Source organism: Pelodiscus sinensis, chromosome 31, assembly GCF_052426305.1.
Source record: "Pelodiscus sinensis isolate ZL-2025 chromosome 31, ASM5242630v1, whole genome shotgun sequence".
NCBI lineage: Eukaryota > Metazoa > Chordata > Testudines > Trionychidae > Pelodiscus > Pelodiscus sinensis.
The window spans coordinates 11057135-11082966 of NC_143082.1; the positions used below are offsets into that span (position 1 = coordinate 11057135).

Genomic DNA, 25832 nt, shown 5'->3' on the forward strand with positions numbered 1-25832 from the left:
AGGCTCCCGTCCCGACAGCAGCTGGAGATGAGGTCATGAATCCCGACCCTCACGCCAGGCAAATTTTGGTCTCTGTTACCAACCCCCTAACCCAGGCCTTTGGAGTTGCTTCATGTAGGCGTGGGGAAGGACAAGCACGTCTTGGACTTGCTGGGTTATTCTTAGCCCCTGTTTGTAGAATCATAGAACATTAGAAGGGACCTCGTGAGGCCATCGAGTCCAGTCCCCTGCCCTCACGGCAGGACCCAGTACCAACACCATCCCTGATCGATGTAGATCATCCCTGATCCCCGATGGGCTAGGCTCTGGCTATGGGGCTTTTGGCCTGACTCTTCATGGTATGCCCTGAGAGAACGGGCCTTTCCCTTACCAGACAGGCCCGGGCACTGAGGTCCCCATGTATCCCCCTGCTGGATCTCACACTTTGGGGGACCCCCGGGGCCAGCATGACAGGTCAGCACAGTGGTCCCAGAAGTGACATAGTTGCTTCTGCCCTGGATCCTACCAGGGACAATCCTGAAGCCAGGCCTGTGCATGAAGTTCCCAGTGGCCCTATTAAGCCAATAGGGCCAATAATAGCCTGTAGGCCCTATTAAGCCAAAGACAAGTCCTGGCAATTTGCTGGGGAATAGGTTTGTTCTCAGATGGCCTTGGGCCTTAGGCTGCTGGGTGCCCCGGCTGTCAAAGGGTGCAGTGCGCTGGCTCCATCATGGGCCCAGGCTGCCCCCAAGTCCGGGATCCACAAAGAACATAAAGCCTTATCCTTGGGGTGGCTGAGGTCGCTAAACCTCCAGCTGAGGCTGCAATGGCCTGTGCTCCAACCCCAACCTGCTACAGCAGGGACAGGGATTCACCCCATGAGCCCTGAGCACCAGCAGGGCAGCGTGACACCGTGTCCGTGTCCTGGCAGGGAAAGGGCGCTACGGAGAGGTGTGGCGCGGCGTGTGGCACGGGGAGAACGTGGCCGTGAAGATCTTCTCCTCCCGGGACGAACAGTCGTGGTTCCGTGAGACGGAGATCTACAACACGGTGCTGCTCAGACATGAGAACATCCTGGGTGAGTAGCAGCCCCCTTGGGTCTTTATCTGGTGCCCAGCCTGCTGGGACCTCCCTGTTCCATGGCCTCTTCCGCTTTATCCCCTGTAGGCTTCATTGCCTCTGACATGACGTCCCGGAACTCCAGCACCCAGCTCTGGCTCATCACTCACTACCACGAGAATGGCTCGCTCTACGACTACCTGCAGAGGACGGTGCTGGACACAGAGATCTGCCTGAGGCTGGCCTACTCCATCATCTGCGGTCTGGTCCACCTGCACGTGGAGATCTTCGGGACCCAGGGGAAACCAGCCATTGCTCACCGGGACCTGAAGAGCAGGAACATCCTGGTGAAGGCCAATAGGCAGTGCTGCATCGCAGACTTGGGTGAGAGTCTACCAGATGGAGCCAGGACTGGAGCCCATTGCTGCATGGAGCAGAGCAACTGACCAGATCCGACCTTTGTCTTGTCTGCACCTAGCCAATGTCTGGATTCCCTTTTATCTGGGCTCCGTGTGGGGAAAGGGCAGGTGCATTGGGGGCAGGGCAGGATGAAAGCAAAAGCTGTTACTCCGGCCAATGGAGGGCATTGTCTTCTCAGAGCTTAAATATTTAGTTCCCTGGAGTCATGGGTTCAAATCCCAGTGTGGGGTAACTCCAGGGAATTCTTTTTTTTCCTCCACAGAACAAAGTGGTAGGCTATGTCTACACTGGCGTGACCTTGCACCAGAAGTATGCAAATAAGGCTAAGCGTGGAATATCGCCGAGCCTCATTTGCATATCTAATGAGCCACCATTTTGCGGAAGAGGCTCTTGCACCAGAAAGAGAGTCTACACTGCCCCTTCTTGCTCAAGAAAAACCCTCTTCAGCAATGCCGTTATTCCTGAAAATAATCAGCATAACAGAATTGCGCAAGAAGGTTTTTCTTGTGCCAGAAGGGGCAGTGTAGACAGCTCCTTCTAACGCAAGAGCCACTTCCACAAAAATGGCAGCTCATTAGATATGCAAATGAGGCTCGGCGATATTCCACACTTATTTGCATACTTCTGGCGCTAGATCGTGCCAGTGTAGACATAGCCATAGTGTTTTGGGAGGTGTCAGACCCCATGTAACCATAAATACTGACCTCCCCCACACTCACCTTCACAGCCCCACTGATCAGCAGAAAAGAGGCATATGGGAAAAGCCAGGGATGGAACGAAAGAGCATATCGCCATGGGAGACAGAGGTACACACAGGCTGTATTGATCCAAGGTGGATTTCCCTGGGCTGTAAGCAGAAAACTCTGCCAGCTCCAAATTCCAGGGTACTTTCCCTAATGGAGAGAGAAGTGAAAACCCCGTGTCCTCCAGCTCAGCCTTCATGATGCTTCTCCCTTTCAGGGCTGGCGGTCATGCATTCCCAGGGCAGCGACTACCTGGACATTGGGAACAACCCTCGGGTGGGCACCAAACGCTACATGGCCCCCGAGGTCCTGGACGAACAAATCCGTACCGACTGCTTCGAGTCCTATAAGCAGACAGATATCTGGGCCTACGGTCTGGTGCTCTGGGAAATCATCAGGAGGACGGTTGTAAATGGTAAGGGGCAGTCTGGGAGGCTGTGGGCAGTGAGAGGTGGCACTCCTATTTCTGTAGCCCAGTGGTTTTCCAAGTGTGGTCTGTGGATCACTGGTGGTCCGTGGCCACCTTGCCGGTGGGCTGCGGCTTGAAGCTCAGCCCCCGCCCTGCAGCAGGGAGCCCATGCTGGTGCTCGGGCCCCACGCACCCGCCCCCCTCCCCCGAGGTTAGAGCGCCAGTACCAGCTTCTCGCTGCAGGGGGAGCCCCGAGCCTCACGGGCTGGATCCATTCACAGCTCCATGCACTGCCGTTACCCCCTCCCGCAACTGAGGGACCAGCCACACAGGGGAGTGCTGTCTGGAGACTTTTTCTGCTGCTTCCATTGGCCAGAATTGTGGCCAATGGGAACAGCGGGAGGCATTAGGGGCGCTAAGCCAGATGAGCGCCCCCCATCTCCCTCAGGGCCAGACCCTGCAGCCCCAGCCCTCTCCTGCACCCTCCCTCACTCCTGCACCCTCCCTCCTGCCCAGACCTCTCACCCCAGCCCGCTCCTGCACCCAGCAGGGCCGACAGCAGCCATGAGCCCCGGGGCAAGATGGTGGAGGGTCCAGCTCCACATCCCTGCAAGAGGCTGGGCCGAGGGCAGTTGGCCCTTAGCGTATCCTGGACTACCGCAGCGGGTCCTCCCTCAGCCCTCAAAACCATGTGGAGTGGCTCTCCGGCACTCCCACAGCAGTTCAAAGGGGCTCTGGGCCCCTTTGAATGGCCAGGCCCCAGAGCAATTGCTCTTGTTCCCCCCTGTTGGGCCTGCCTGCTCCCTACTTCCTGCCCAGACCTCCCCCCTCCCCCCATTTTGTCACCATGGGTGGTTGGTGGAAAGTCTGCATTGAGCAGGGTGGGCCACGGGTCAAATGGGAACCACTGCTCTAGCCACATCCACGGGCACACAAATGTGGATATCTCGGCCCGAATCCATAGATATGTGCACATCTGTTTGTCCTTCACTAGTACCCAGAGACTGCCCTGATCTGTATATAGGCACCAAATATCTTGACATCCACAGGCCCAAAGACATCCACCCGGCCACCTGAGAGGGTCCCTTGTCTATTCTGCTAATCTTCTATACTCAGACTGTGAGCTCTTTGGGGCACAGACAGCCTTCTTGTACAGCACCCCGCATGTGTCCCGGGGCACCTCACACGATCTCACTATGAGGAATACATCCTAGCTTGCACAGAAAGCACCGGGGCTCTATTCGGATGGGGCCGAGGCTGGGGACCAGATGCAGCCCGCAGCTTGCCTGGATCTGGCCCCTGAGACTCAGGGCTCCTCCCCGGCATTGGGGAGCCTAGCGCTCCAGCACCCCCCCCCCCTCCGGGCTCTAGTGTGTAAGGGGAATGTGGGGAGGGTCTTTTTCCTTCTTAGTCAGGAGCCACATCAGTGCGACGGGTTTTGTTTTTGTTTGGGGGTGGGGGTTGTTTCTCAGTTGTACACGGCCCCCGACTGTTTTTCCTGTGTGTCAGCAGCCCCCGACCACCGATCCAAAAACAGTTTCCCCACCCCTGGCTTAGGAGCATGGCACGGGCGGTGGCTGCAGCCACAGCAGAGAGGCCAGAGCGAGCTGTGTGCGCTAGTGAGGCTCCCAGGGCAGAAATAATCGCGGCTCCGGGCTGTGAAGGTTTTCGGCTGCTCTCAGTGTTTTTTGCCCAAAGATTAGCTGTAAATTATAAACACTGTAATCTAGTGTCAGCGCCCGGCTCCCTGATTAAAGGGCCCATTAGACTCAATCAGCGCTTTGTTTGTTCAGCACTGATTAGAAAACAAGCAGCATCAGAGAACGGCTTGGAGCCTGGCCATATGCTGGGGACTTCCGGCTCCTCCGGCGCACGGGCTGGTTAACCCAGCACGTTTCCCCCAGGGCCTGCCTCAGGGATGGGCTGGTGCTGGCCTTGGGCAGAGGCAGCTGTTGTGGGACGGGGATGAGGGAGGGCAATGGGACTGAAGGGACCCAAAAGCAAATGGGCCAGATGCAGATTCCTTCTCCAGTGGCAGGGCTTGAAGGGGGGGGGGACTTCACCTGCCCTGCCCCGCCCCATTCTCCCCCTCCAATAGCAGTGTCAGAACGGGGGGGCGGGGCTTTGTAGCTAGGATGCTCCACCGACACTGCCCTCTCGCCCTCTGCCAGCTTCTGCAGACAGTGAGCCTGGCCTCAGATGTGGTGGCCTGAGTCAATGTTCCAGGGGTCCCTGGCAAGGGAACACCCCCACCCTCATCGTGGCCTGCTCCGTGGCAGCCCGAACGAGCGCCACAGAGCAGGGCTAAGGGACACAGGCAGGACAGGGGACACCCAGAGGCCCGTGGTCTCCAGGGGGTCCAGCAGGAAAGTTCATTAAAAGCCATTAATTAAAAGGTGGAAGTTGGAGGCAAGGTGGCAGCTCCCCCAAGGTGCAGTCTGGCCCGGCTAATCTCTTTGAGGGCTCCCAGGTGCTCTGGGATTCAACACTTCACTTAACTAACCCAGGAGAGGTTTAGTTCCTGCCCTTGACTTGGCCACCCATTAACCCCCGATGGGCCACAGGCCTCTCTCCCGTCAGACACCAGCGCAAGGGGAATTCCCCACCGTGTGCTGCACCCCAGGGTGGGCAGGGTGACATGGGGCTTGCACCCTCTGTCCCAAGGCTTCCGATCCCTCGTGCGGAACCAGGCAGGAACTTCCCATTGCGGTGGGCTGATGGGACACTGGGAGGGCTTTGGCAGCCAAAAAGGGTTAAATCTCCTGCACAGAGTTAAAGTCTGCACAGAGACAGACTAAATGGGGATTAATTAACCAGGGCCCCCTGCTGCTGGGAGCAGCTGCCTGGCCTCCAGTGCACCACTAGGTGGCGGCGAAGCTGCAACTGAAGACAAGGTTCCCAGATGATCTCCAGTTCCAAAGGGAGACCTGGGGAGAAGGAAGGGAAGGAGGCTCACTTATGAGCAGCACAGAGATGTTCATTGCAGGCTTGGTGCATCTTCCAGTACAGCATTTGGCATCCAAGGCAGGATCCCCCCGGGGTCCAATTTGGCAATGCAAGCAGCACAGGCTGCATCTGATTTGACCTATGCCGGCCTGAATCTGGGGAAACTCTGGATTGATGCTTCAAGGAGTAGCCGAGTTAGTCTGTACAGGTAAACTAAAAAAACAACAAATAGTCTGGTACCACTTAATAGACTAACAAAACATGTAGATGGTCTCATGAGCTTTCGTGGGCACAGCCCACTTCTGCAGATGACTGGAGTGTTGGATGTCTAGGACCAAAATAAATAGGGGAGATGGATTTTCCTGGAAGTCATGGGATGCGCAGGCCTAAGGATGGGGGTTCCACAACCACCACCCACAAAAGATCCCGGAAAACTGGAAAAAGGCAAATGCAGTGCCCATCTTTAAAAAAGGGAAGAAGGACAATCCAGGGAACTACAGACCGGTCAGCCTTACCACAGTCCCCAGAAAAATCATGGAGGGGATCCTCAAGGAATCCATTTTGAAGCACTTGGAAGAGGGGAAAGTGAGATCAGGAATAGTCAGCATGGATTCAGGAAGGGCAAGTCATGCCTGACCAATCTGATTAGCTTCTATGATGAGGTAACTGGCTCTGTGGACATGGGAAAGTGAGTGGATGTGATATACAATGATATGGTCTCCCACAATATTCTTGCCAGCAAGTTAAGGGAGTATGGATTGGAAAAATGGACTGTAAGATGGAGAGAAAGCTGGCTAGACTGTCAGGCCTAACAGGTAAGTGATCAATGGCTCAATGTCAGGTTGGCAGTCGGTTTCTAGCGGAGTTTTGTTCAACATCTTTATTAATGACCTGGATGAGGGGATGGATTGCACCCTCAGCAAGTTTGCAGATGACACTAAGCAAGGGGGAGAGGTAGATATGCTGGAGGGCAGAGATAGGGTCCAGTGTGACCTGGACAGATTAGAGGATTGGGCCAAAAGAAATCTGATGAGGTTCAACAAGGATAAGTGCAGAGTCCTACACTTGGGAGGGAAGAATTCAAAGCATTTTTACAGGCTGGGGACTGAATGGCTAAGTAGCAGTTCAGCAGAAAAGGACCTGGGGATTACAGTGGATGAAAAGCTGGATATGAGTGAACAGTGTGCCCTTGTAGCCAAGAAGGCTAATGGCATATTAGGGTGCATTAGGAGGAGCATTGTCAGCAGATCCAGAGATGTCATTATTCCCCTTTATTCAGCTCTGGTGAGGCCACATCTGGAATATTGTGTCCAGTTCTGAGCCCCCCACTATAGAAAGGATGTGGACACATTCGAAAGGGTCCAGTGGAGGGCAACCAAAATGATTAGGGGGCTGGAGCGCATGACCTGTGAGGAGAGACTGAGGGATTTGGGTTTATTTAGTCTGCAGAAGAGACGAGTGAGGGGGGATTTGATAGCAGCCTTCAACTTCCTGAAGGGAGGTTCCAAAGAGGATGGAGAGAGGCTGTTCACAGTAGTGAGGGATGGCAGAACAAGGAGCAATGGTCTCAAGTTGCAGTGGGGGAGGTCTAGGTTGGATATTAGGAAAAACTATTTCACTAGGAGGGTGGTGAAGCACTGGAATGGGTTCCCTAGGGAGGGGGTGGAATCTCCATCCCTAGAGGTGTTTAAGTCTCAGCTTGACAAAGTCCTGGCCGGGTTGATTTAGTTGGGATTGGTCCTGCCTTGGGCAGGGGGCTGGACTTGATGACTCCTGAGGTCTCTTCCAGCTCTATGATTCTATGCCATCTACAAGTTTTGTTAGTCTATAAAGTGCTACCAGACTATTTGTTGTTTTTTCTGCATTGATGGCGCGGTAGTTTCTGGGCCAGCTCCCACGACAGACTAGCACTCTGCCCGATGTGCAAACCCGTCTGTGGCACACGTCTCGTCGTGCTGCGGATCAGCGCCCATGTGTCTCCCAGGATATAGAACGGTGTCATGCTTGGGGTTAGTGCCTCATTGATTGGCTAGGCCCACCCACGTTTATACATGTTCCTATAACACAGAAGGTCTGTAATGCTCTGCAGCCACATGCACCTACCTCATGGGGAAAGGATCCCTGAGGTGAAGTCTTGCCCCCCACTCATTAGCAAAACTTCCACTGGCATTGGTACGAGCAGTTCCCCCCTGCTCTTCAGCTCCTCCACAGACACAACGTCTATATTCTGTACAGCACCTAGCACAAAGGGGCCACAGTCTTGATTGGTCTTCAGGCCCGGCAAAAACATATGGGATTAATTGTCTGTGGCATGACACTGGAGCTCCTGCACGGGGGTCCCTCACATCCCTCGTATAGTACTTAGGAACAAGGATGAGCGCCTTTTAAACAAGCACCCACATGGTGCAGGGCCATTCAGCAGACGGTGGTGGTGCAAATGGTGCAAATGTGTGTGTGTGCATGTACGCAGGCCCCTGTGGTGCACATGTGCATGCACACGCACACGTGCGCATGCCTGTGTGGTGCACGTTCCTTCTCTCAGTCCGTGGCTTCTGGTGAGTTAAGGTCACTTTGTGCTCCATGCCCTGTGACCCTGCCAGCTTTCCTCACCTGCTTTCCTGTCTTCCTGTGGCAGGTTTAGTGGAGGACTACCGGCCTCCGTTCTTCGACATGGTCCCAAGTGACCCCAGCTTCGAGGATATGAAGAAGGTGGTTTGCACTGACCAGCAAACGCCCAGGATCCCTAACTACTTGTACTCTGACTTGGTAAGTGTAGCCCACAGCACAGACCAATATTCTGTCTCATTTTTTTCCATCTTTGTGGAGAATAAATGTTATGTGCATCAAGGAATGTGCAGATGGGCACCACCAGAAGAAAACACATTCTGATGACTGTGGAAGCTGGGCAGCATTCAAATCTCTCCTGGGGAACTTCCCAAGTGCTCATCTTACAGGGAACACTGGCACAGACTCCAGTGGAGTCACTCTTCTTTAACTAGTCACCAGTATAAACCCAGAAATAAGAACCTCAGAAAGGCCACACTGGGTCAGACCAACGGTTCATCTAGCCCAGTGTCCACTCTTCCCACCGTGGCCAATGCCAGGTGCTGCAGAGGGAATGAACAGAGAGAGCAATTATCAAGTGACACTAAGCTAGGGGGAGAGGTAGATGTGCTTAAGGGCAGAGATAGGGTCCAGAATGACTTAGACAAATTGGAGGATTGGGCCACAAGAAATCTGATGAGGTTCAACAAGGACAAGTGTAGAGTCCTGCACTTGGGACGGAAGAATCCCAAGTATTGTTACAGGCTGGGGACCAACCAGTTAAGTAGAAGTTCTGCAGAAAAGGACCTGGGGGTTACAGTGGATGAGAAGCTGGATGAGTCAACAGTGTGCCCTTGTAGCCAAGAAGGCTAATGGCATATTAGGGTGCATTAGGAGGAGCATTGCCAGCAGATCCAGAGATGTCATTATTCCCCTTTATTCGGCTTTGGTGAGGCCACATCTGGAGTATTGTGTCCAGTTCTGGGCTCCCCAGTACAAAAAGGATGTGGACACATTGGAGAGGGTCCAGCGGAGGGCAACCAAAATGATTAGGGGGCTGGAGCATATGACTTATGAGGAGAGGCTGAGGGACTTGGGTCTGTTTAGTCTGCAGAAGCGAAGAGTGAGGGGGGATTTGATAGCAGCCTTCAACTTCCTGAAGGGAGGTTCCAAAGAGGATGGAGAGAGGCTGTTCTCAGTAGTGACAGATGGCAGAACAAGGAGCAATGGTCTCAAGTTGTGGTGGGAGAGGTCCAGGTTGGATATTAGGAAAAACTATTTCACTAGGAGAGTGGTGAAGCACTGGAATGGGTTATCTAGGGAAGTAGTGGAGTCTCCATCCCTAGAGGTGTTTAAGTCTCGGCTTGACAAAGCTCTGGCCGGGTTGATTTAGTTGGAATTGGTCCTGCCTAGAGTGGGGGGGGGGGGGTGGGGCTGGACTTGATGACCTTCTGAGGTCTCTTCCTGTTCTATGATTCTAAGTGATCCATCTGTGTTGTTCTGTTCCAGCTCCTGGCGATTTGAGGTTAGGGACCCTGTAGCATGGGGTTGTGTCCCTGGCCATGTTGGCTAATAACCATCGATGGACCTCTATGAACTTATCTAGCTCTTTTTTGAACCCAACTATACTTTTGGCCTCCCCAACATCCTCTAGCAAGGAGTTCCACAGGTTCACCATGTGCTGTGTGAAGAAGTATTTCCTTCTGTTTGCTGTGAACCGGCTGCCTATTAATTTAACTGAGTAATTCTTGCTCTAGTGTTATGTGAAGAGGTGACTAGCACTTCCCTAGTCACTTTCTCCACACCAGTCATGGGTTTTAGGTGTGTGGGATTTTTTTTAGACTTTTGCCATATCTCCCCCTTAGTTATCTCTTCTTCTAAGCTGGACAGTCGCAGTGTTCTTAACCTCTCCTCATATGTTCCATCTCTTAATAATTTTTGTTGCCCTTTTCCATATTTTTTCAATTTTAATATATCTTTTTTGAGCTGGGATGACCAAATCTCAGTATTTAAGGTGCGGGCATACCACTGGCTTACACAGTGGCATTGTGATGTTTTCTGTCTTATTATCTATCCCTTTTTCCTGATTGTTTCTAATATTCCGCTAGCTTTTGGAACTGCCACTTCCCACTGAGCAGATGTTTTCAGATGACTATCCACAATGGCTCCAAGAACTCTTAGTGGCAGCTACATTCGACCCTATCATTTTGTAGGTATAGCTGAGATTGCGTTTTCCAACATGCACTACTTTGGTGATGACACTTCAAATTTCACACGGGGATCCTGCACTCCTGGGCAGCAGTAGGCTAAGTATTTTCTCTCCCCCAAAACAGCAACTCCCAGTCTGATTGCTCATTCAGTAGCTCACTACAGCTCTCAGTCTAACCCCTTTACTTCAGGGGCAAACTGGAGACCGATTTAGCCACTCTCACCATTGGCATAGCAGCAGGGAAAGGGAGGGAGGAAATTTCTTAGGCTACATCTACACAGCTGTTCTTGTGCAAAAACTTGCCAGGTGTCTACATTGCACGTGCATTCTTGCACAAGTAAATGTACAGCACAGCATCAGAAAACAGGGCTTCTTCCAGAAGACTTATTCCTTTCCCCACGAGGAATAAGCACTCTTGCGCAACAGCTCTTCCACAAGAAGGCAGTGTAGACAGGCAACATGATTTTCTTGCACAAGAAACCCCTATGGCTAAAATGGCCATCAAAGTTTTCTTGCGCAAGAGAGCATCCACACTGCCATGGATGCTCTTGCACAAAAGCACATGGCAGTGTGGACACACTCTTGTGGAAGACCTTTTGCACAAGAACTCTTGTAATGAATGAAGACTGCAATGTAGACATAGCCTAAGTCTCTAGTAGTCTCACTAGATGTGGAGGCAAACTGGATTTCTTAACCTAGCCTCTCCCCCCTCTAGCAGGGTTTACCTCCCTCTGATTTCTGGGGCCCAAAGAGGCTGGTTCCCTAGTAGGGCTCTCCCTGCCCCTCGCCTCTGTACCTACAGGGTTCCCTCCTAGTACCTGAAGCATCTCTACAGTTCCTACTCTCCTGCAGCACATTCTTCCCCCACCACTCCTGATGCATCACTAAACTGTCTACAGGGAAGGCTTTTAACCAGCTCCACATGGTCCTTGATTGGCTCTAGGTGTCCCAATCAAAACTTAACTATCTCAGCTGGTTCTAGCAGATTCTAGATTGCCTCCAGGTGTCTTAATTAAGCTGAGGTAGATCTTGTTTGGTTACCAGGGAAACAGGGACTTGTTTAACCTGTGGCTAATAATATACCTACACTACCCAGCACCTGAGCCACAGCTGTTGGGAGAAGTGTGTCCTGCCCCGCCTTTTAGCCAATCAGGGGCACAGTCTGCTCAGGCCGTGGAAGAGTGTTTCCCTGCATGGCAGGAAGCCTCGCAGGGTCTCCTCCCAGCTGTGGAAAAGAGCTTCCTTGTGTGGAGGGAGGGCTGCGCTTCCTCTCACCGCACAGGGAAGGAGTCTTCCACAGCCAGGAGGAGACACCACTCCTGCCCGGCACTGGTTGGCTGAGAGGCAGAGTAGGACATGCCTCTCCCAACAGCTGCAGCGAGAGAGGTGTACCCCAGTCCCCAAAGCCGCAGCGGCCCAGCAGCCAGAGGTCTGGACCCAGCAGCGGGCCGCAGGCCACGGGCCAGGAGGTTGGGAACCACCGCTTTACTATAGTTTCAACCAATTTGCCTGCTCCTGAAGTTAGGCTTAGGAGTCTGTTATTGCCAGGGTTGCCTCTGGAACCTTTTATGAAAAATCAGCATTGCAGTATCTTCCAGTCGATGCTATAGAGGCGGATTTAAGCATTAGGTTGCACCCCACCGTTAGTAGCTCTGCAATTTCATATTGGAGTTCTCTCAGAACTCTGGGGTGAATCCCATCTAGTCCTGGTGACTTATTACTGTTTAAAAAATCAGTTTGGTCTAAAATCTCCTTTATTGACACCTCAATCTGGGACAATTCCTCAGATCTGCCACCTAAAAAGAATGGCCCAGGGGTGGGAATTTCCCACCCAGCCTCTGCAGTGAAGACGGATGCAAATAATTCATTGCGTTCCTTTGCACTGGCCTTGTCCTGAGTGCTCCTTTAGCACCTCGATCGGTGGCCCCACTGATTGTTCGGCAGACTTCCTGCTCCTGATGTACTTCAAAATAATGGCTGTTCTGTTAGCTTTTGTATCATTCACTCTTTTTTGGCCTGTCTAATTACACTGGACTTGCCAGAGTGTGTGTTCCGTGCTATTTTCCTCAGTCTCATTGGATCAGCCCCACCCTCTACACAGCAGCCTGTTTATTTCCATCTTCCTCTCGAAAGCTGTCCCTGTGCTCCCTGGCTTCCATGGATCCAAGCAATGTTGCTGCAGCTGGGAAGTGGGGGGGTCTCTAGGAAAACTGGTCATGCCATGGACATGCTGGAGAACCTCTGCCTGAAATTCTGTGTCTATGTGTGTGCATGTGAAAACGGAGATTGCACGACCTCCCTAGACAAGCACTGGAATAAATTGCCAGGGAGGTGGTGGAATCTCCATCACTGGAGATTTTTAAGAGCAGGTTAGACAGACACCTGTCAGAGTCATAGGGCTGCCAGATACTTTCACAAAAATACTGAACATAGCGGGGGAAAAAATTGGTTGAGCAAAAAAAAAAAAAAAAACGCCAGGAATGTCCCAAGCGGCCTTCCGTCCGAGAGAAACATTTTACATTTCCGGTATTTTCTGGGGGGGGGGGGGAGGTTACTGGACAGAGGCTGCAAATACTGGACTGTCCAGGCCAATACCGAACAGCTGGCAACCCTAGGGATGATCTAGCTAGTGCTTGGTCCTGCCGCGAGGGCAGGGCACCGAATTTGATGACCTCTCGAGGTTTCTGCCAAGTTCTAGTGTTCTGTGATTCTATGACTTACAATTTTTCAATAAATGGCCTTCAGCTAATTCATGAGGAATTGCAGAGGGGGATCGTGTAAACACGTATGTGTGGTCTTAACTTTTTTACTGCAAACAGTCACGGGTCTAACTCGTGGCATTAGCATTCAGCCTGTGCATCAGTGTTTGCCAATAAAGGGGCCTTTTGTGAGAGGCCTAAAGTGTGTTCTACATCTTATCATCCCCACTTCACACATGGGAAAATGGAGGGCCAGAGAAGCTGTCCAAATATTACAGTTTTTGCAGGAGTGGCTTCCAGGAAATGCTTTGACCTCACCCACCGTGTCCGCCTTCCTTTGGTCAGCCGTTATTGCTTGCCATTCTTCTTCACGGAGCCTGCCAAGAGAGGGAGACAAAGCAGCTGGGGGGTTCTGCATTCTCCTGGGGGGGGAGGGGTCACCGGTTGATATCGGGGACCAGAGCCATTGCAAGCATCGCCGGGCATAGCTCCACAGAAGTCAATGGAACACTGCTGATTTACGCCTGTGACGAATCTGGCCCTGAACCATTTGATAGTAATTCTCTTTCTCTCTCTCTCTTTCCTGGCCCCACCAGATTTTGACCGCCCTGGCTAAGATCATGAAGGAATGCTGGTACCACAACCCCTCCACTCGCCTCACAGCCCTGAGGATTAAAAAGACACTAAAGAAGCTGAGCAGCTCCCTAGAAAACCCTAAACAAGACTGCTAACTGCAGGCCGCAGAGCGCTGGGATCGGGTGTCTGACTCACTTACTCGGCTCTGAAGCAGCAGAAAAGCCAAAGAGGTTCAAGGTCACTGAGTTTATGCTATGTGCAGGGCGGGGCCAGGGCTCTTTGTTGCCTGGCTGTGTAACAAACCGGTTTTTCCTTCTAAGTCCAGCCCCGTTGCGGGAGGCGAATTTTAATTGGCCTCCACTCCCCAGCGACCATTCCAACCTGCTGCAGAAAAACCCCTCCGAGCAGCTGCCAGTTGTCTCTCGCAGTCGCTCTCCAGTGTCCTCGGAGCTGGGTTTTTTTGGACTTTTTTTTTTTTAATTAAAAAAAAATCCACCCAACCCCTTTGTAAAAATACCCGCTGGGTCTGTGAGCTGACGCCAGCCTGTCTTGCGAGCCAGACGGGAACATGAGCAGCAGTAGGGAGTGCCACCCCCTGTCCGCGCCCCATGAGCGGGGCGTGGTCTCCGAAGGCTACATCAGGACCATGTGAAACCAACATGGTTTAGCCTTCAGGACTCTTCTGCGTCTGCGTGCACGCATCTGCCGGTGCGCATGGCTGAGCGTGTGTGCACGCGTGTCTGTCTGTGGGCATGTGTGAAATACACACGCCCTGGATAACGAGGAGCTGGGACTGGCTTTGATGAAATGCTCGGTGCATGTGTAGAGGGCACAGCTGGAACCGCTGGGATGCACCAATGTAGTCTCCTACTGAGAACTCAAGCTGTCCTCAATGCCAGTAGAGAGTCCCAGGGAACAGCCTGCCCACCCCAGACTGGCATACAGGAAAAGGAAACGAATAGGCAGTTCTTTAGCCACTAATTAATGTTGCTAGACAGAAAATTTCGAGAAACGGGCGGGGGGGGGCAGATTCCTCCTACCTGCCATGGAGTTCCAGCCTTCATGCCCAGCAGCTTTTCCCTCGTCATCATGCAGAGTGAGCAAGACTCCCTGGAGGTGGGCCTGGGAGCTTTCTGATTGACTTTCATTAGCTTACACCCGGCTGGAATTTGGTGCAAGCAGCCGTTGGAGGTCTGCTGCCAACTTAGCATGTCCTGATCTACCCTCCTCCGCCCCAGGGGCAGCACTGAAGGGCAAGAACCTTGCCCTCTTTCAGTGGGTTTCCCTCGTTTGCCCCGCACCTCCAGCTGCCACTCTCTGGCAAGCCAGCCCTGGCTGGCGTGGTGAGTTCCTGCCTTCTCCGCATGGATACAAGCAGCATGAAGGAATCTGGGCTCTGCCCGGATCTGAGCTTCCCTGTGAATTTGGTACCAGCAGCACTCCCTGCCCATGGCTCCTACGGCGACAGCAGCCAGGAATCCCCCAGCCAGGGTGCAATGTATAGTGTGTTTCTCGTATTTGCATTCTTTCATTTCTCTCATCAAGGACGGTACTGGGTTAAGTCCGGGTTAGTGTCCCTGCCTCACCACGCTGCTGTAGATCCCTGATTCTGTGCTAGCTCATAGATACTCCCTCCCGTATCTTCCTCTCTTAGGCTATGTCTCCACCGCAGCGTTATTTTGGAATAACTGGCATTATTCTGAAATAACAAAGAGCGCGTCTACACTGCGAGCCATTATTTCGAAATAACGGCGAGCTGGAGGACTTCTTACTCCGACTTCTGTAACCCTCGTTTCACGAGGGCTGTGTCTAGACTGGCAAGTTTTTCCGCAAAATCATCTGCTTTTGCGGAAAAACTTGCCAGCTGTCTACACTGGCCGCTTGAATTTCCGGAAAAGCACTGACACTCTCGTGTAAGATCGTCAGTGCTTTTCCGGAAATACTATGCTGCTCCTGTTTGGGCAAAAGTCTTTTTCCAAAAGACTTTTGCGCAAAAGGGCCAGTGTAGACAGCACAGTACAGTTTTCCACAAAAAAGCCGCGATCGTGAAAATGGCGATCGGGGTTTTTTTTGCGGAAAACCGCGTCTAGATTGGCCACGGACACTTTTCCACAAAAAGTGCTTTTTGCGGAAAAGCATCCTGCCAATCTAGACGTGCTTTTCCGAAAATGCTTTTAACGGAAAACTCCGTAGCCAAGGAGTAAGGGAAGTCAAAGGAAGAGTGTTCATCCTTCAACTCCCTGCTGTGTTGACTTTTGCCCTGGGGTGTAGATGTGCCTTTAGGTTTTTTGGATGTATTCACTTCAGTGTGCGTGGCGAGGGGGTGTCACATCGTCGTATTTCATGCAGACCTGCTAAAGATGGGTCTGAACCACTGTGTACAGCCCCCGTCTTGTCTCCTATGGAAACTTTTCCACTTGTGCACACTAGCCGTGCGATGTGGCTGTTCTGATGGGGCATCTTTTCCCACGCACTGTGCACGGAGGGAAATGACAACGTAGGGGGACAAGGCGGGGCAGAATAAGAGCCCAGATCTCCCTAACATCAGTCCAGACTTCCCAGCCACAAGAGGGGCCGTTTGACACTCCCTTGTCTGTTAGCCCTGGTCTACACGAGGGAGTTATTTCAAAATAACAAGCGGAGCGTCCACACTACCAAGCCTGTTATTTCACAATAAGGGGCTGGTTGTTTTGAAATCATAACTCCTGCTTTCCATGAGGAAAACGCTTCTTTCGAAACAGCGGTCATGTGGGAGCTCCACTGCTGCTATGGCCAATAACTTCTCCCCAGAGTCATTCAAAGTAATTACTCCCCAGTGCTTCCTGGGGCTCTAAGTCAAGGTAGCGCGTCCACGTTAAGGGTGCATCTGTTATTCTGGCTGACATTGACAGCTGTTATTCTGGAAAAACAACTGTGTCCACACACCGATTGTGTATTTCAAAAGAAAATCGAAATAACAGAGGGCTTTTTCCGACGTTGGTAAACCGCATTCCATGAGGAATAACGCCTCTTCCAGAAAAACCCTTTCGGGAGGGGGGCGGGGTGGGCGCTGTACTACTGCTATGTCAAAATAGCTCCTCACCAGGGCTATTCTAAAGTTATTCCTCCCAGGGGTTCCTAGGGCTCTAAATCGCAATAGCGCATCCACATTAGGGGAGCCTGTCTTGGACTAATTTTGAGGCTTCCCTGTAGTGTGAAAGCGACGAGGAGTCCTGTGGCACCTTATAGACTAACTGAAGTGTAGGAGCATAAGCTTTCGTGGGCAAAGACCCACTTCGTCAGATGCACGACAGGACTCCTCGTCGCTTTTGCAGATTCAGACTAACACGGCTACCCCGCTGATACTTGACACCCTGTAGTGTGGACACGCTATTTCGAAATAAACTATTCCAGAGGATATCTTCCGGAACAGCTTTTTCCAACATAAGCTTACAGTGTAGACGTACTAAAGGAGCCTGCCTCGAACTGATTTCGAGGCTCCCCTGTAGTGTGGACATGCTAGTTCAAAATAGTTATTTCGGGAGTTATTATTTCAAAATAAGTTATTTCGAAATAATTCCCTAGTGTAGACATGCCCTTAGGAGTCCGGTGTGACAATCCAGACCTGTAAGTGATGCAAGAGCCAGACCCTCATTTTACAGTCTGAACTCGCCCAGACTTTGTGGGGCTGATTCTTGGGGGTCCCTCTCCAGTTTATCCACATCCTGAACTACTTAGCGTGGGAGGTGGGAGGACACACAACCCCCTCTTCAGCTGCCCTGCTGCTGTCCCAGGAGTGCAAACACAGCCCTGAGCGGCTGCACTGTTTTCTTGCTGGTGGTTTCAGCTGCCCAGCTATCAAAGAAGATACAAGCGTGAGCAAAATATTGTGGCTGGCTGCGTGTGTTTGTTTTTGATTAACACTGCCAGGGCTGAGCCCGGAGATATTCTGAGCACCCGCAGCTCCCCTTGATTTTGCCTGGAGCCAAAGGTGCTCAGTGATTCACGGGGGCAGCTCCCTTGTTGAACAGATATTGGCAAATTAAAGGCCTGAGCATGCTCCCACTGCAGTCTTACAATGGCTTTCAATAGGGCACAGCAGGACGTAGCTGCCACAGTGACCCACAGTCTCCTGGCAGGTTGTCACTGCAGTGCACAGTCTGGGTGACCCCAAGCCCCTTTCTTTGAGCCTCTCATACAGCTCAGTTGTTCCTGAGCTGGGACATAAATTGCCCCATCACCAAATCCGTACTGTGGCCGACCCTTCCTTCACTCACACAGGCATATATGGATAAGATATGCATGCCGAAAGGAGCTCTGACAGTAGTACAGCAATAGCATTGATTTCACATGCTAATGAGCCCCAAAAGAGCTTTTCTGTTCAGTCTGTCTCCTCCCAAGGTTGGGGAGAACAGCACTAGAACCCATCACCCTATGCTCCTCAGACAAATGCCCTATCTGCTAAAGCATACCAGGATCTACCCCACTCCCCTACTTTCAGTGTACCCCTTATCCTGCTTTCTCCCTGCCAGGGCTGGCTCCTGTTCTATCCATCAGCTCTTGGGGTTGGAGAACTATAACCCACAGCCCGGCACTCCCCAGACAAAGGCCCTGGTTGCTAAGCTACTCCAGAACCCAGCCCAATACCCCATGTTCAGGGTGCCCCTTATCCTGCCGGCGCCCACTCCAGTTCTGTCTGCTCCTGGGGTTGAGCCAGGGGGATGGAACAACTCACGAGAGACTAGACAACTCACGAGGGTTACCAAGTGTCTGGTATTGGCCCGGATAGTCCGGTATTTGCAGCTTCTGCCCGGTAAAAAAAAACAGAAAATACCGGACATGCAAAATGTCCAATATTTTGTTTTTCTCAGATGGAAGGCCGCTTTGGACATTCTTTCCCTGAAGTATCTGGCGGGGGTGGGAAGAGCATGGGGACGGAATGGTGCAATAAGCGGGTGATCAGGGAGGATGTGGGGCCCTTACTGGATGAGGGAGGTAACCTAGTGACAGATGATGTGGGAAAAGCTGAAGTACTCAATGCTTTCTTTGCCTCTGTCTTCCCAGACAAGGTCAGCTCCAAGACAAATGCACTAGGCAACGCAGTATGGGAAGGAGGTGGACAGCCCTTGGTGGGGAAAGAACAAGTTAGGAACTATTTAGAAAAGCTAAACACACAAATCCATGGGCCCGGATTTAATGCATCCGAGAGTACTGAGGGAGTTGGCAAATGTCATTGCGGAGACTTTGGCCATTATCTTTGAAAACTCGTGAAGATCGGGAGAGATCCCGGATGACTGGAAAAAGGCAAATGCAGTGCCCATCTTTTAAAAAAGGGAAGAAGGACAATCCAGAGAACTACAGGCCACTCACCCTTACCTCAGTCTCTGGAAAAATCATGGAGGGGATCCTCAAAGACTCCATTTTGAAGCACTTAGAAGAGGGGAAAGTGATCAGGAATAGTCAACATGGATTCAGGAAGGGCAAGTCGTGCCTGACCAATCTGATTAGCTTCTATGTTGAGGTAACTGGCTCTGTGGATATAGGGAAGTCAGTGGATGGGATATACCTTGACTTTAGCAAGGCTTTTGATATGGTCACCCACAATATTCTTGCCAGCAAGTTAAGGGAGTATGGATTGGATAAATGGACTGTGAGATGGAGAGAAAGCTGGCTAGACTGTCAGGCCCAATGGGTAGTGATCAACAGCTCAATGTCAGGTTGGCAGTCGGTTTCTAGCGGAGTGCCCCAACGATCTGTTCTTGGACCGGTTTTGTTCAACATCTTTGTTAATGACCTGGATGAGGAGATGGATTGCACCCTCAGCAAGTTTGCAGAAGACACTAAGCAAGGGGGAGAGGTAGATACGCTGGAGGGCAGGGATAGGGTCCAGAGTGACCTGGTCAGATTAGAGGATTGGGCCAAAAGAAATCTCATGAGGTTCAACAAGGATAAATGTAGAGTCCTGCACTTGAGACGGAAGAATCCCAAGCGTTGTTACAGGCTGGGGACTGAATGGCTATGTAGCAATTCTGCAGAAAAGGACCTGGGGATTACAGTGGATGAGAAGCTGGATATGAGTCAACAATAGCCAAGAAAGCTAATGGCATATTAGGGTGCATTAGGAGGAGCATTGCCAGAGGATTTAGAGAAGTGATTATTCCCCTTTATTCAGCTCTGGTGAGGCCACATCTGGAATATTGTGTCCAGTTCTGAGCCCTCCACTATAGAAAGCATGTGGATGCATTAGAGAGGGACCAGCGGAGGGCAACCAAAATGATTAGGGGGCTGGAGCGCATGACCTGTGAGGAGAGACTGAGGGATTTGGGTCTGTTTAGTCTACAGAAGCGAAGAGTGAGGGAGGATTTGAGAGCAGCCTTCAACTTCCTGAAGGGAGGTTCCAAAGAGGATGGAGAGAGGCTGTTCACAGTGGTGATGGATGGCAGAACAAGGAGCAATGGTCTCAAGTTACAGTGGGAGAGGTCTAGGTTAGATATTAGGAAAAACTATTTCCCTAGGAGGGTGGGGAAGCACTGGGATGGGTTACCTAGGGTGGTGGTGGTATCACAATCCCTAGAGGTTTTTAAGTCTCGGCTTGACAAAGCCGTGGCTGGGTTGATTTAGTTGGGACTGGTCCTGCCTTTGGCAGGAGGCTGGACTTGATGACCTCCTGAGGTCTCTTCCATCTCTAGGATTCTAGGATTCCATGAGTGACTCTCTTTTTTTCCCCTGCCATGTTCGGTATTTTTTGTGAAACTAACTGGCAACCCTACAACTCACATGCTTAAAAACAGGCACATGCTGTAATGGGGGCCTGACATACTCTCTTCTTATGACCATTCCTGTGATGCTCACTGGGCAACCATCATTATATTGCAGGCTGAAAAACAGCTCCTATTACAACCTGCCTCATTCTCCTCCCTCCTTTCTTCCCTGCGGTGCAGCAACGCACAGCCCTCTCCGCTAAAGCTAAAGATGAATCTTTTAGTCCCTAAAGTTGTGACCTGAATCCAAAAGTTTTCCCAGAGCTTAAAGCTGCTCTGATCTTGGGGCTCAGTTTGGTCTCATCATAACACCAGGTTAAATGATGCCCAGAAAAGCAATTTGAGGCCCTCTTCTATCATTATTTATCTGATAAAAGTTAATATATTCAGTAAAACCGTAAAGCTGCTATATGCGGCAAAATCACTGTCTTTTGCCCAAAATGAGATGTCAGGAGACAGGGAAAGCCCTGCAGTCCAGAGCTCATGCATGGTTTTTATTTATGTTCCAAGTGTTACACTCCTGTGAATAACGTCATATATCTTGTTTGCATCCAGCTCCTACAATAAACCTTGCTTCCACCCATTTACAAGCTTTTCTTTACAGATTTTGGGGGGGCCAGAAAGGGGAGGGCTGGTGCTGCAGCACCTGGCTGCAAAATGAAGCCCCAAGGGATTTGCCAGCCCAGTTGGAAAAAATGTGAATGTGTCAGAGTGTAATTCACAAGCGAGGATTTGGCCAGGGCTACTGGCCCTGACTCTTACCAAAAATCTGTCACAAGATTTTTAATGACCCACGAGCCATCGTCGGTTTTACATCTAGTCAAAACACAGCACCACGAGAGCTTCCCCGTGCCGTGGCCTGGTTTCATTCAGTTTCAGCGACCACCTCCCCAGGAGTAGTACTACTCAGCATTTGTGTAGCACTTACCCTCCCAAGATCCCCACGCACCATGTTCGGGAGAGAGACCCGTTGTAGCCCTCAGTGTACAAACAGAGGCAGAGAGAGGGTGGCGGAGCTGGAAACAGACCCTGGATTTCCCATGTCTCAGGGCTTCCCCGTGCAATTTCCCAAGCATCTTCCTTTTTCCTTCCAGATCCATCCACATACTGGACTGGTTAACGGCTCCTTAATTTAGAGCAGGACCACAGCAAATCATAGCCATGGATGGGGGCGGGGGGATAATATAAAACTGCTGGGCCTGATTCTGCTTTCACCTTCACCCTTTTTACACTGATGTAGCTGCCCTGAGCCTGATGTACCACCATATCTCGATGCATCTCTGTGTACAGCTGTATGCTGTATCTCTATGTACAGCATGACGTGGCTGTAAATGGCTACACACGGTGCAGGGCAGTGGAGCTGCAGGCCAAGGGAGTTACCCCAGCTTGCGTGAGAGGGAAGAGAGCTAGGCTTTCTCTCTTTCTGCCTGGGTGGAAATCTCTTTTACAAAGAGCAAGATCTAGCCACTGGAATCAGATCTGCTATGTGCCTATACTGTTCCTAAAAACTGATGCCAAAAAAGGGAAAAAAATGCACCAAAAAAATCCAGGTCTTGTTTGCGACCACTGGAAATGGCTTGAATAACATTATTTCAACAGGATACTAAGGGCTTGCTTCGCCTGCATCACCCAGCTCCTTTATCAGCAGATCCACATCATCAAGCACACAGGAGTTTCCTGCCGATAGCAAGACTGCATAAGTCAAAAAACCGGAGACAGATGAAAGAGGAACTTGCTCAGATTTTGTTGCAATCATTTTTTTTTCCGCTCCCCTGATAAAAGCCCACGGGGTGGATTGACCTTTCCTGGAATTTCTTTTTGGTTTTTACGGGCAGCCTTGCGAAACATGTCCCAAGCAATTGGCTGGTCTCTCAGACTTGAAGTTGTGATGTTCTCCTAAGCTCCACCCACAAGACCAGGCCCGCCCACTCATGACGTGACGTCAGAGCAGTGTGTGCTGATCTGCATGATAGGGTCATCCCACTGTTTTCTTAGGTTCAAAGAAATAGTGAACAAAACTGACACTGAATTGTCATCACAGCTATCCTCCCTTTCTCCCCTATACCAGAATCCCCCAGGGCCTTTCTGTGCCAAGGGTGTGTCCTGCCATTCCCTCCTCCCCTATCCCAAGGTCTCATGTTCTTGCATGTTTTTCTCACCAAGACTGGGGCTCTGTGTGCTCCTCTGTCCCCTCCTGCCATGCCAGGTTCCTTCTTTCTCCTCCATGCCGTAGGCTTTGTGTGCTCCCCCCCACCCAACTCCCCACTTCATTGTGCTCTCTAGAGCAGTGCAAGGTGCTTAAAGTTGCGGTTCTGATGAACAGATGTCAGGGGCTCCATGTCTCCCTTCTTAGGGGAAATCATTAGGGTTCTGTCCGCTGATGCTTAAAATATTCCCTTCACTTTGGGACCGAGTCAGATGATGCGTTCTACAGCTAAGATGTTCCAGCTAAAGAGATAAACGGAACAAAACTGTCATGTTAGGCCTTGGAAAGCGCAGCCAACAAACCGCCAATTTATTCCCCTTTCCCCAAATTCTCTATCAAGCCTGAGAGCATCTTGGGCTGGGGACTGGCCTTAAATGTCGGGACAGTCCCTAGCATTTGGTGGGCATAAATAAATAATAACAACTGAACTGCTGCTAACTGCCACCCTGCTCACAGTCAGCCAAGTATTCTGCACACGCGCCCAATTCCCCCCAAATGTCACAGACATTGTAGGCGGAACAATGATGGGTCTGACAATCTGTTGCAAATGTTCAGTTGCTTGGCATTCATCATTCACTTGTTTATAAACTTTCTGTCACTCTGGAAACCACTTAAGTGCATGCTTAAATACTTCCCCTCTCCTCCTCCCCCCTCCCCCCGCCCCACCTCATCAGCAAGTATGTGTCCGAATGCTTTCCTGGGTGACAGAAAGTTTTGTGAATCGAGGTCTCCATTGAGATGCACCAACAATACCATGCAACGGAGGTGCTAAACCACTGTACTCCCCATAGCGAATATTTGAAGAATGAAAATAGACTAAAAATATGTCGTTGCAATTCTTCAGCTGGGGGTATGTCTACACTTGTGTCCTAGTTCGAATTAGTAAATGAAGCCGGAATTTAAATATCCCGCGCTTCATTAGTATAATCTCAGCCTCCTCATTTTTTTAGGAGTAACATTAGTTTGAACCAAGGGGTTTGATTCGAACTAAGCGCACTTTCACTTTCGAAACAGCTGAGTTCCGAAACAGCACACGGCCGAGATTATGCTAATGAAGCGCGGGATATTTAAATCCCAGCTTCATTTACTATTTTGAATGCCTACATTTGCATCTCTAATTCGAACTAGGGTGCAAGTGTAGACATACCCATAGATATTTAGGACCAGCCACTATTCACAGCAACCCAGTTTGGCTCAAGCAATTCACTAACTAGAAAAGAGGGAGGGCACCAGATCTTCTAGGATATTTAGGTGCCTTACTTCTTCAGAAGTTAGATGCCTAAAGACCTTTGAGTGAACAGGTACAAGAGCTATACAGGTCTGGGCCTTACTGCAACCCCATATTCCTTTGTAATTGTCCAGCCTTGGCTTCTCTTTTATCTCATATGAGCAGGGCTTGCCGAGCCATGGCGAGCCCCACTCGCCAGCCGCACGGTTCAGTGTTCTGCGCATGTGCAGATCGCTCGGAGCCGGCTCTTCCGGGATGTAATCTACTCGCCACGGGCAAGTAGATTACATTGTTTGTCGAACCCTTCATATGAGGAAGATCCAGGGGACCAGACTTTCAAAGCGCTCAGATCCCATTTGGCCCCTGACAAATAGGGTCACATTTTCAAGTGCTCAGACTAAGGATGTTAAATATCGGTTAACTGAATAATTGAGTAAACCCGGGAATTCTTATTGGTTAGATGACTATTCTATAGTCCTGGGAGTGGGGCTGGCAGCCAGTGCACTCCGGCCCCATGCCTGAGGAATCCCCTGCCACTCCACGGGGGGTGCCAGGCGGGAGCTGGTCCGCAAGGAGAGCCAGTTTAAAAACCAGCCCCTCTGATACAGAAGCAGTAGCGCAGGTTGCAGCAGCCCCTGTCGGGGGGAGGGGAGGGGGAAAAGGGAGAGGGAAATGCCTGTAGTCTATAGCAGTGTTTCTTAACCTTTTTTTGTAAAATACCCCTTTTAAAAATATATATATAAGTACCTCCAATACCTACAGTTTTCAGACACACAAAACATGTTTCTACTATTGCAACACATCTGTTTAAACAACTTAATCATTGCCGGGCGGGTGATGAAATTTGTGGGTGTAAAAAGTACAAAAATAATAAAGCGCTGTAAAACTTAAAACAAAAATTCAGTTTTCTCCAGATTTCAGTTGTATTGACTTCTCTCAAGTACCCCTAAGGGTACTCGTACCACTGGCTGAAAATCACTGGTCTATAGTATTAACCTGTAAGCTTTTGCTTATCTGATAATTGTTTAATTGATTACATTACATCCCTAGTTCAGATCCAGCAGCCCCATGCATTCTGAAAAAGCTCCATGAAGCACCAGCTAGCAGACTCAAAGCCAAAAGCAGACATAGGGAATGACTTAAAGGAAACTCATCAAATGATCAATAGACATAAATGTTCATTTTAATATCCCCCAGCCATAAATGTTCATTTTAATATCCCCCAAACAGCAGATGACCTTTCCCTATATCCTCATCTACACATTTTTCCCCGTGATTTATATGATCTTTCTGCTTATGAGCTTGATCCTACAACATATGGGCTATCTCAGCACCCTCTGGGACTGGAGTTTTTTATTACTGTAGCTTTGGGATCTTTGTGTGTCTGCACACACATACACACATGCTTTAGGAACTCAGAAAATTAATCACTGGCTTGGCTTCCAGCAAGAATTTAGGACGGAATTTTTTTTTCTGGAATGCAACAATCAGTAAACCCAGCACACCAAGTCCCAAGGGACCAATAGATTGGCGGCATGTTCTCTATATAGGAGAAGGGAGGGAGAGAGAGGCCAGCAGTTTGCAATGAATGTGCTTTAATTGGAATGCCAGAGACTCCACTGGTGCCTTTCTGGGTAGCAATGAAATGGTCTGGGATGTCCAGCCAGCCAGCCTCAAGCTCACATTGCTCAGTCTGTCTGCATTTAGCATGTTCCGCTGCCAGGTTTGCTGGATGCTGGGGTCTGAAAATAGCCCTTCTAGCCAAGAGCAGGGGGATCCAGTATCACTGTGTCGGCAGAGCAGAATTGGAGGGTGGGAAAAATAGATTATTTCTGTGTCTGCAATGCTAGGCTTCATGTGTAACCACATTAGAGTCGCCTCTACCTGTAGTGCCTTGGGTGACATTGACTCCCTCCAAGGACATGAAGACTAATCCCATATGCATTGTAGAGATGACTGATGCATCCCCCTGTGTATTGCCCACACGTTGCATGCAGCCTTTTCTTGGTTGCACGGCATGTCTGTGTGCACACCTATTGCTCTTCTCTCTTTTTGTGAATACTACACTAGTTCT

At 50.6% G+C, this 25832-nt stretch overlaps 1 protein-coding gene across 1 annotated transcript in view; it reads left to right on the forward strand.

Annotated features, from left to right (window-relative positions):
* Positions 1-20907, forward strand: part of ACVRL1 (activin A receptor like type 1) — a 43307-nt gene extending 22400 nt beyond the window's left edge. The window contains exons 7-11 of the mRNA XM_075902033.2: positions 911-1057; positions 1147-1422; positions 2419-2616; positions 8192-8322; positions 13605-20907. Of these exons, the coding sequence (XP_075758148.1) occupies positions 911-1057; positions 1147-1422; positions 2419-2616; positions 8192-8322; positions 13605-13739 (887 nt within the window). The 3' untranslated portion in view covers positions 13740-20907. The remainder of the gene's footprint in view (positions 1-910; positions 1058-1146; positions 1423-2418; positions 2617-8191; positions 8323-13604) is intronic.
* The last annotated feature ends 4925 nt before the right edge of the window (positions 20908-25832 follow it).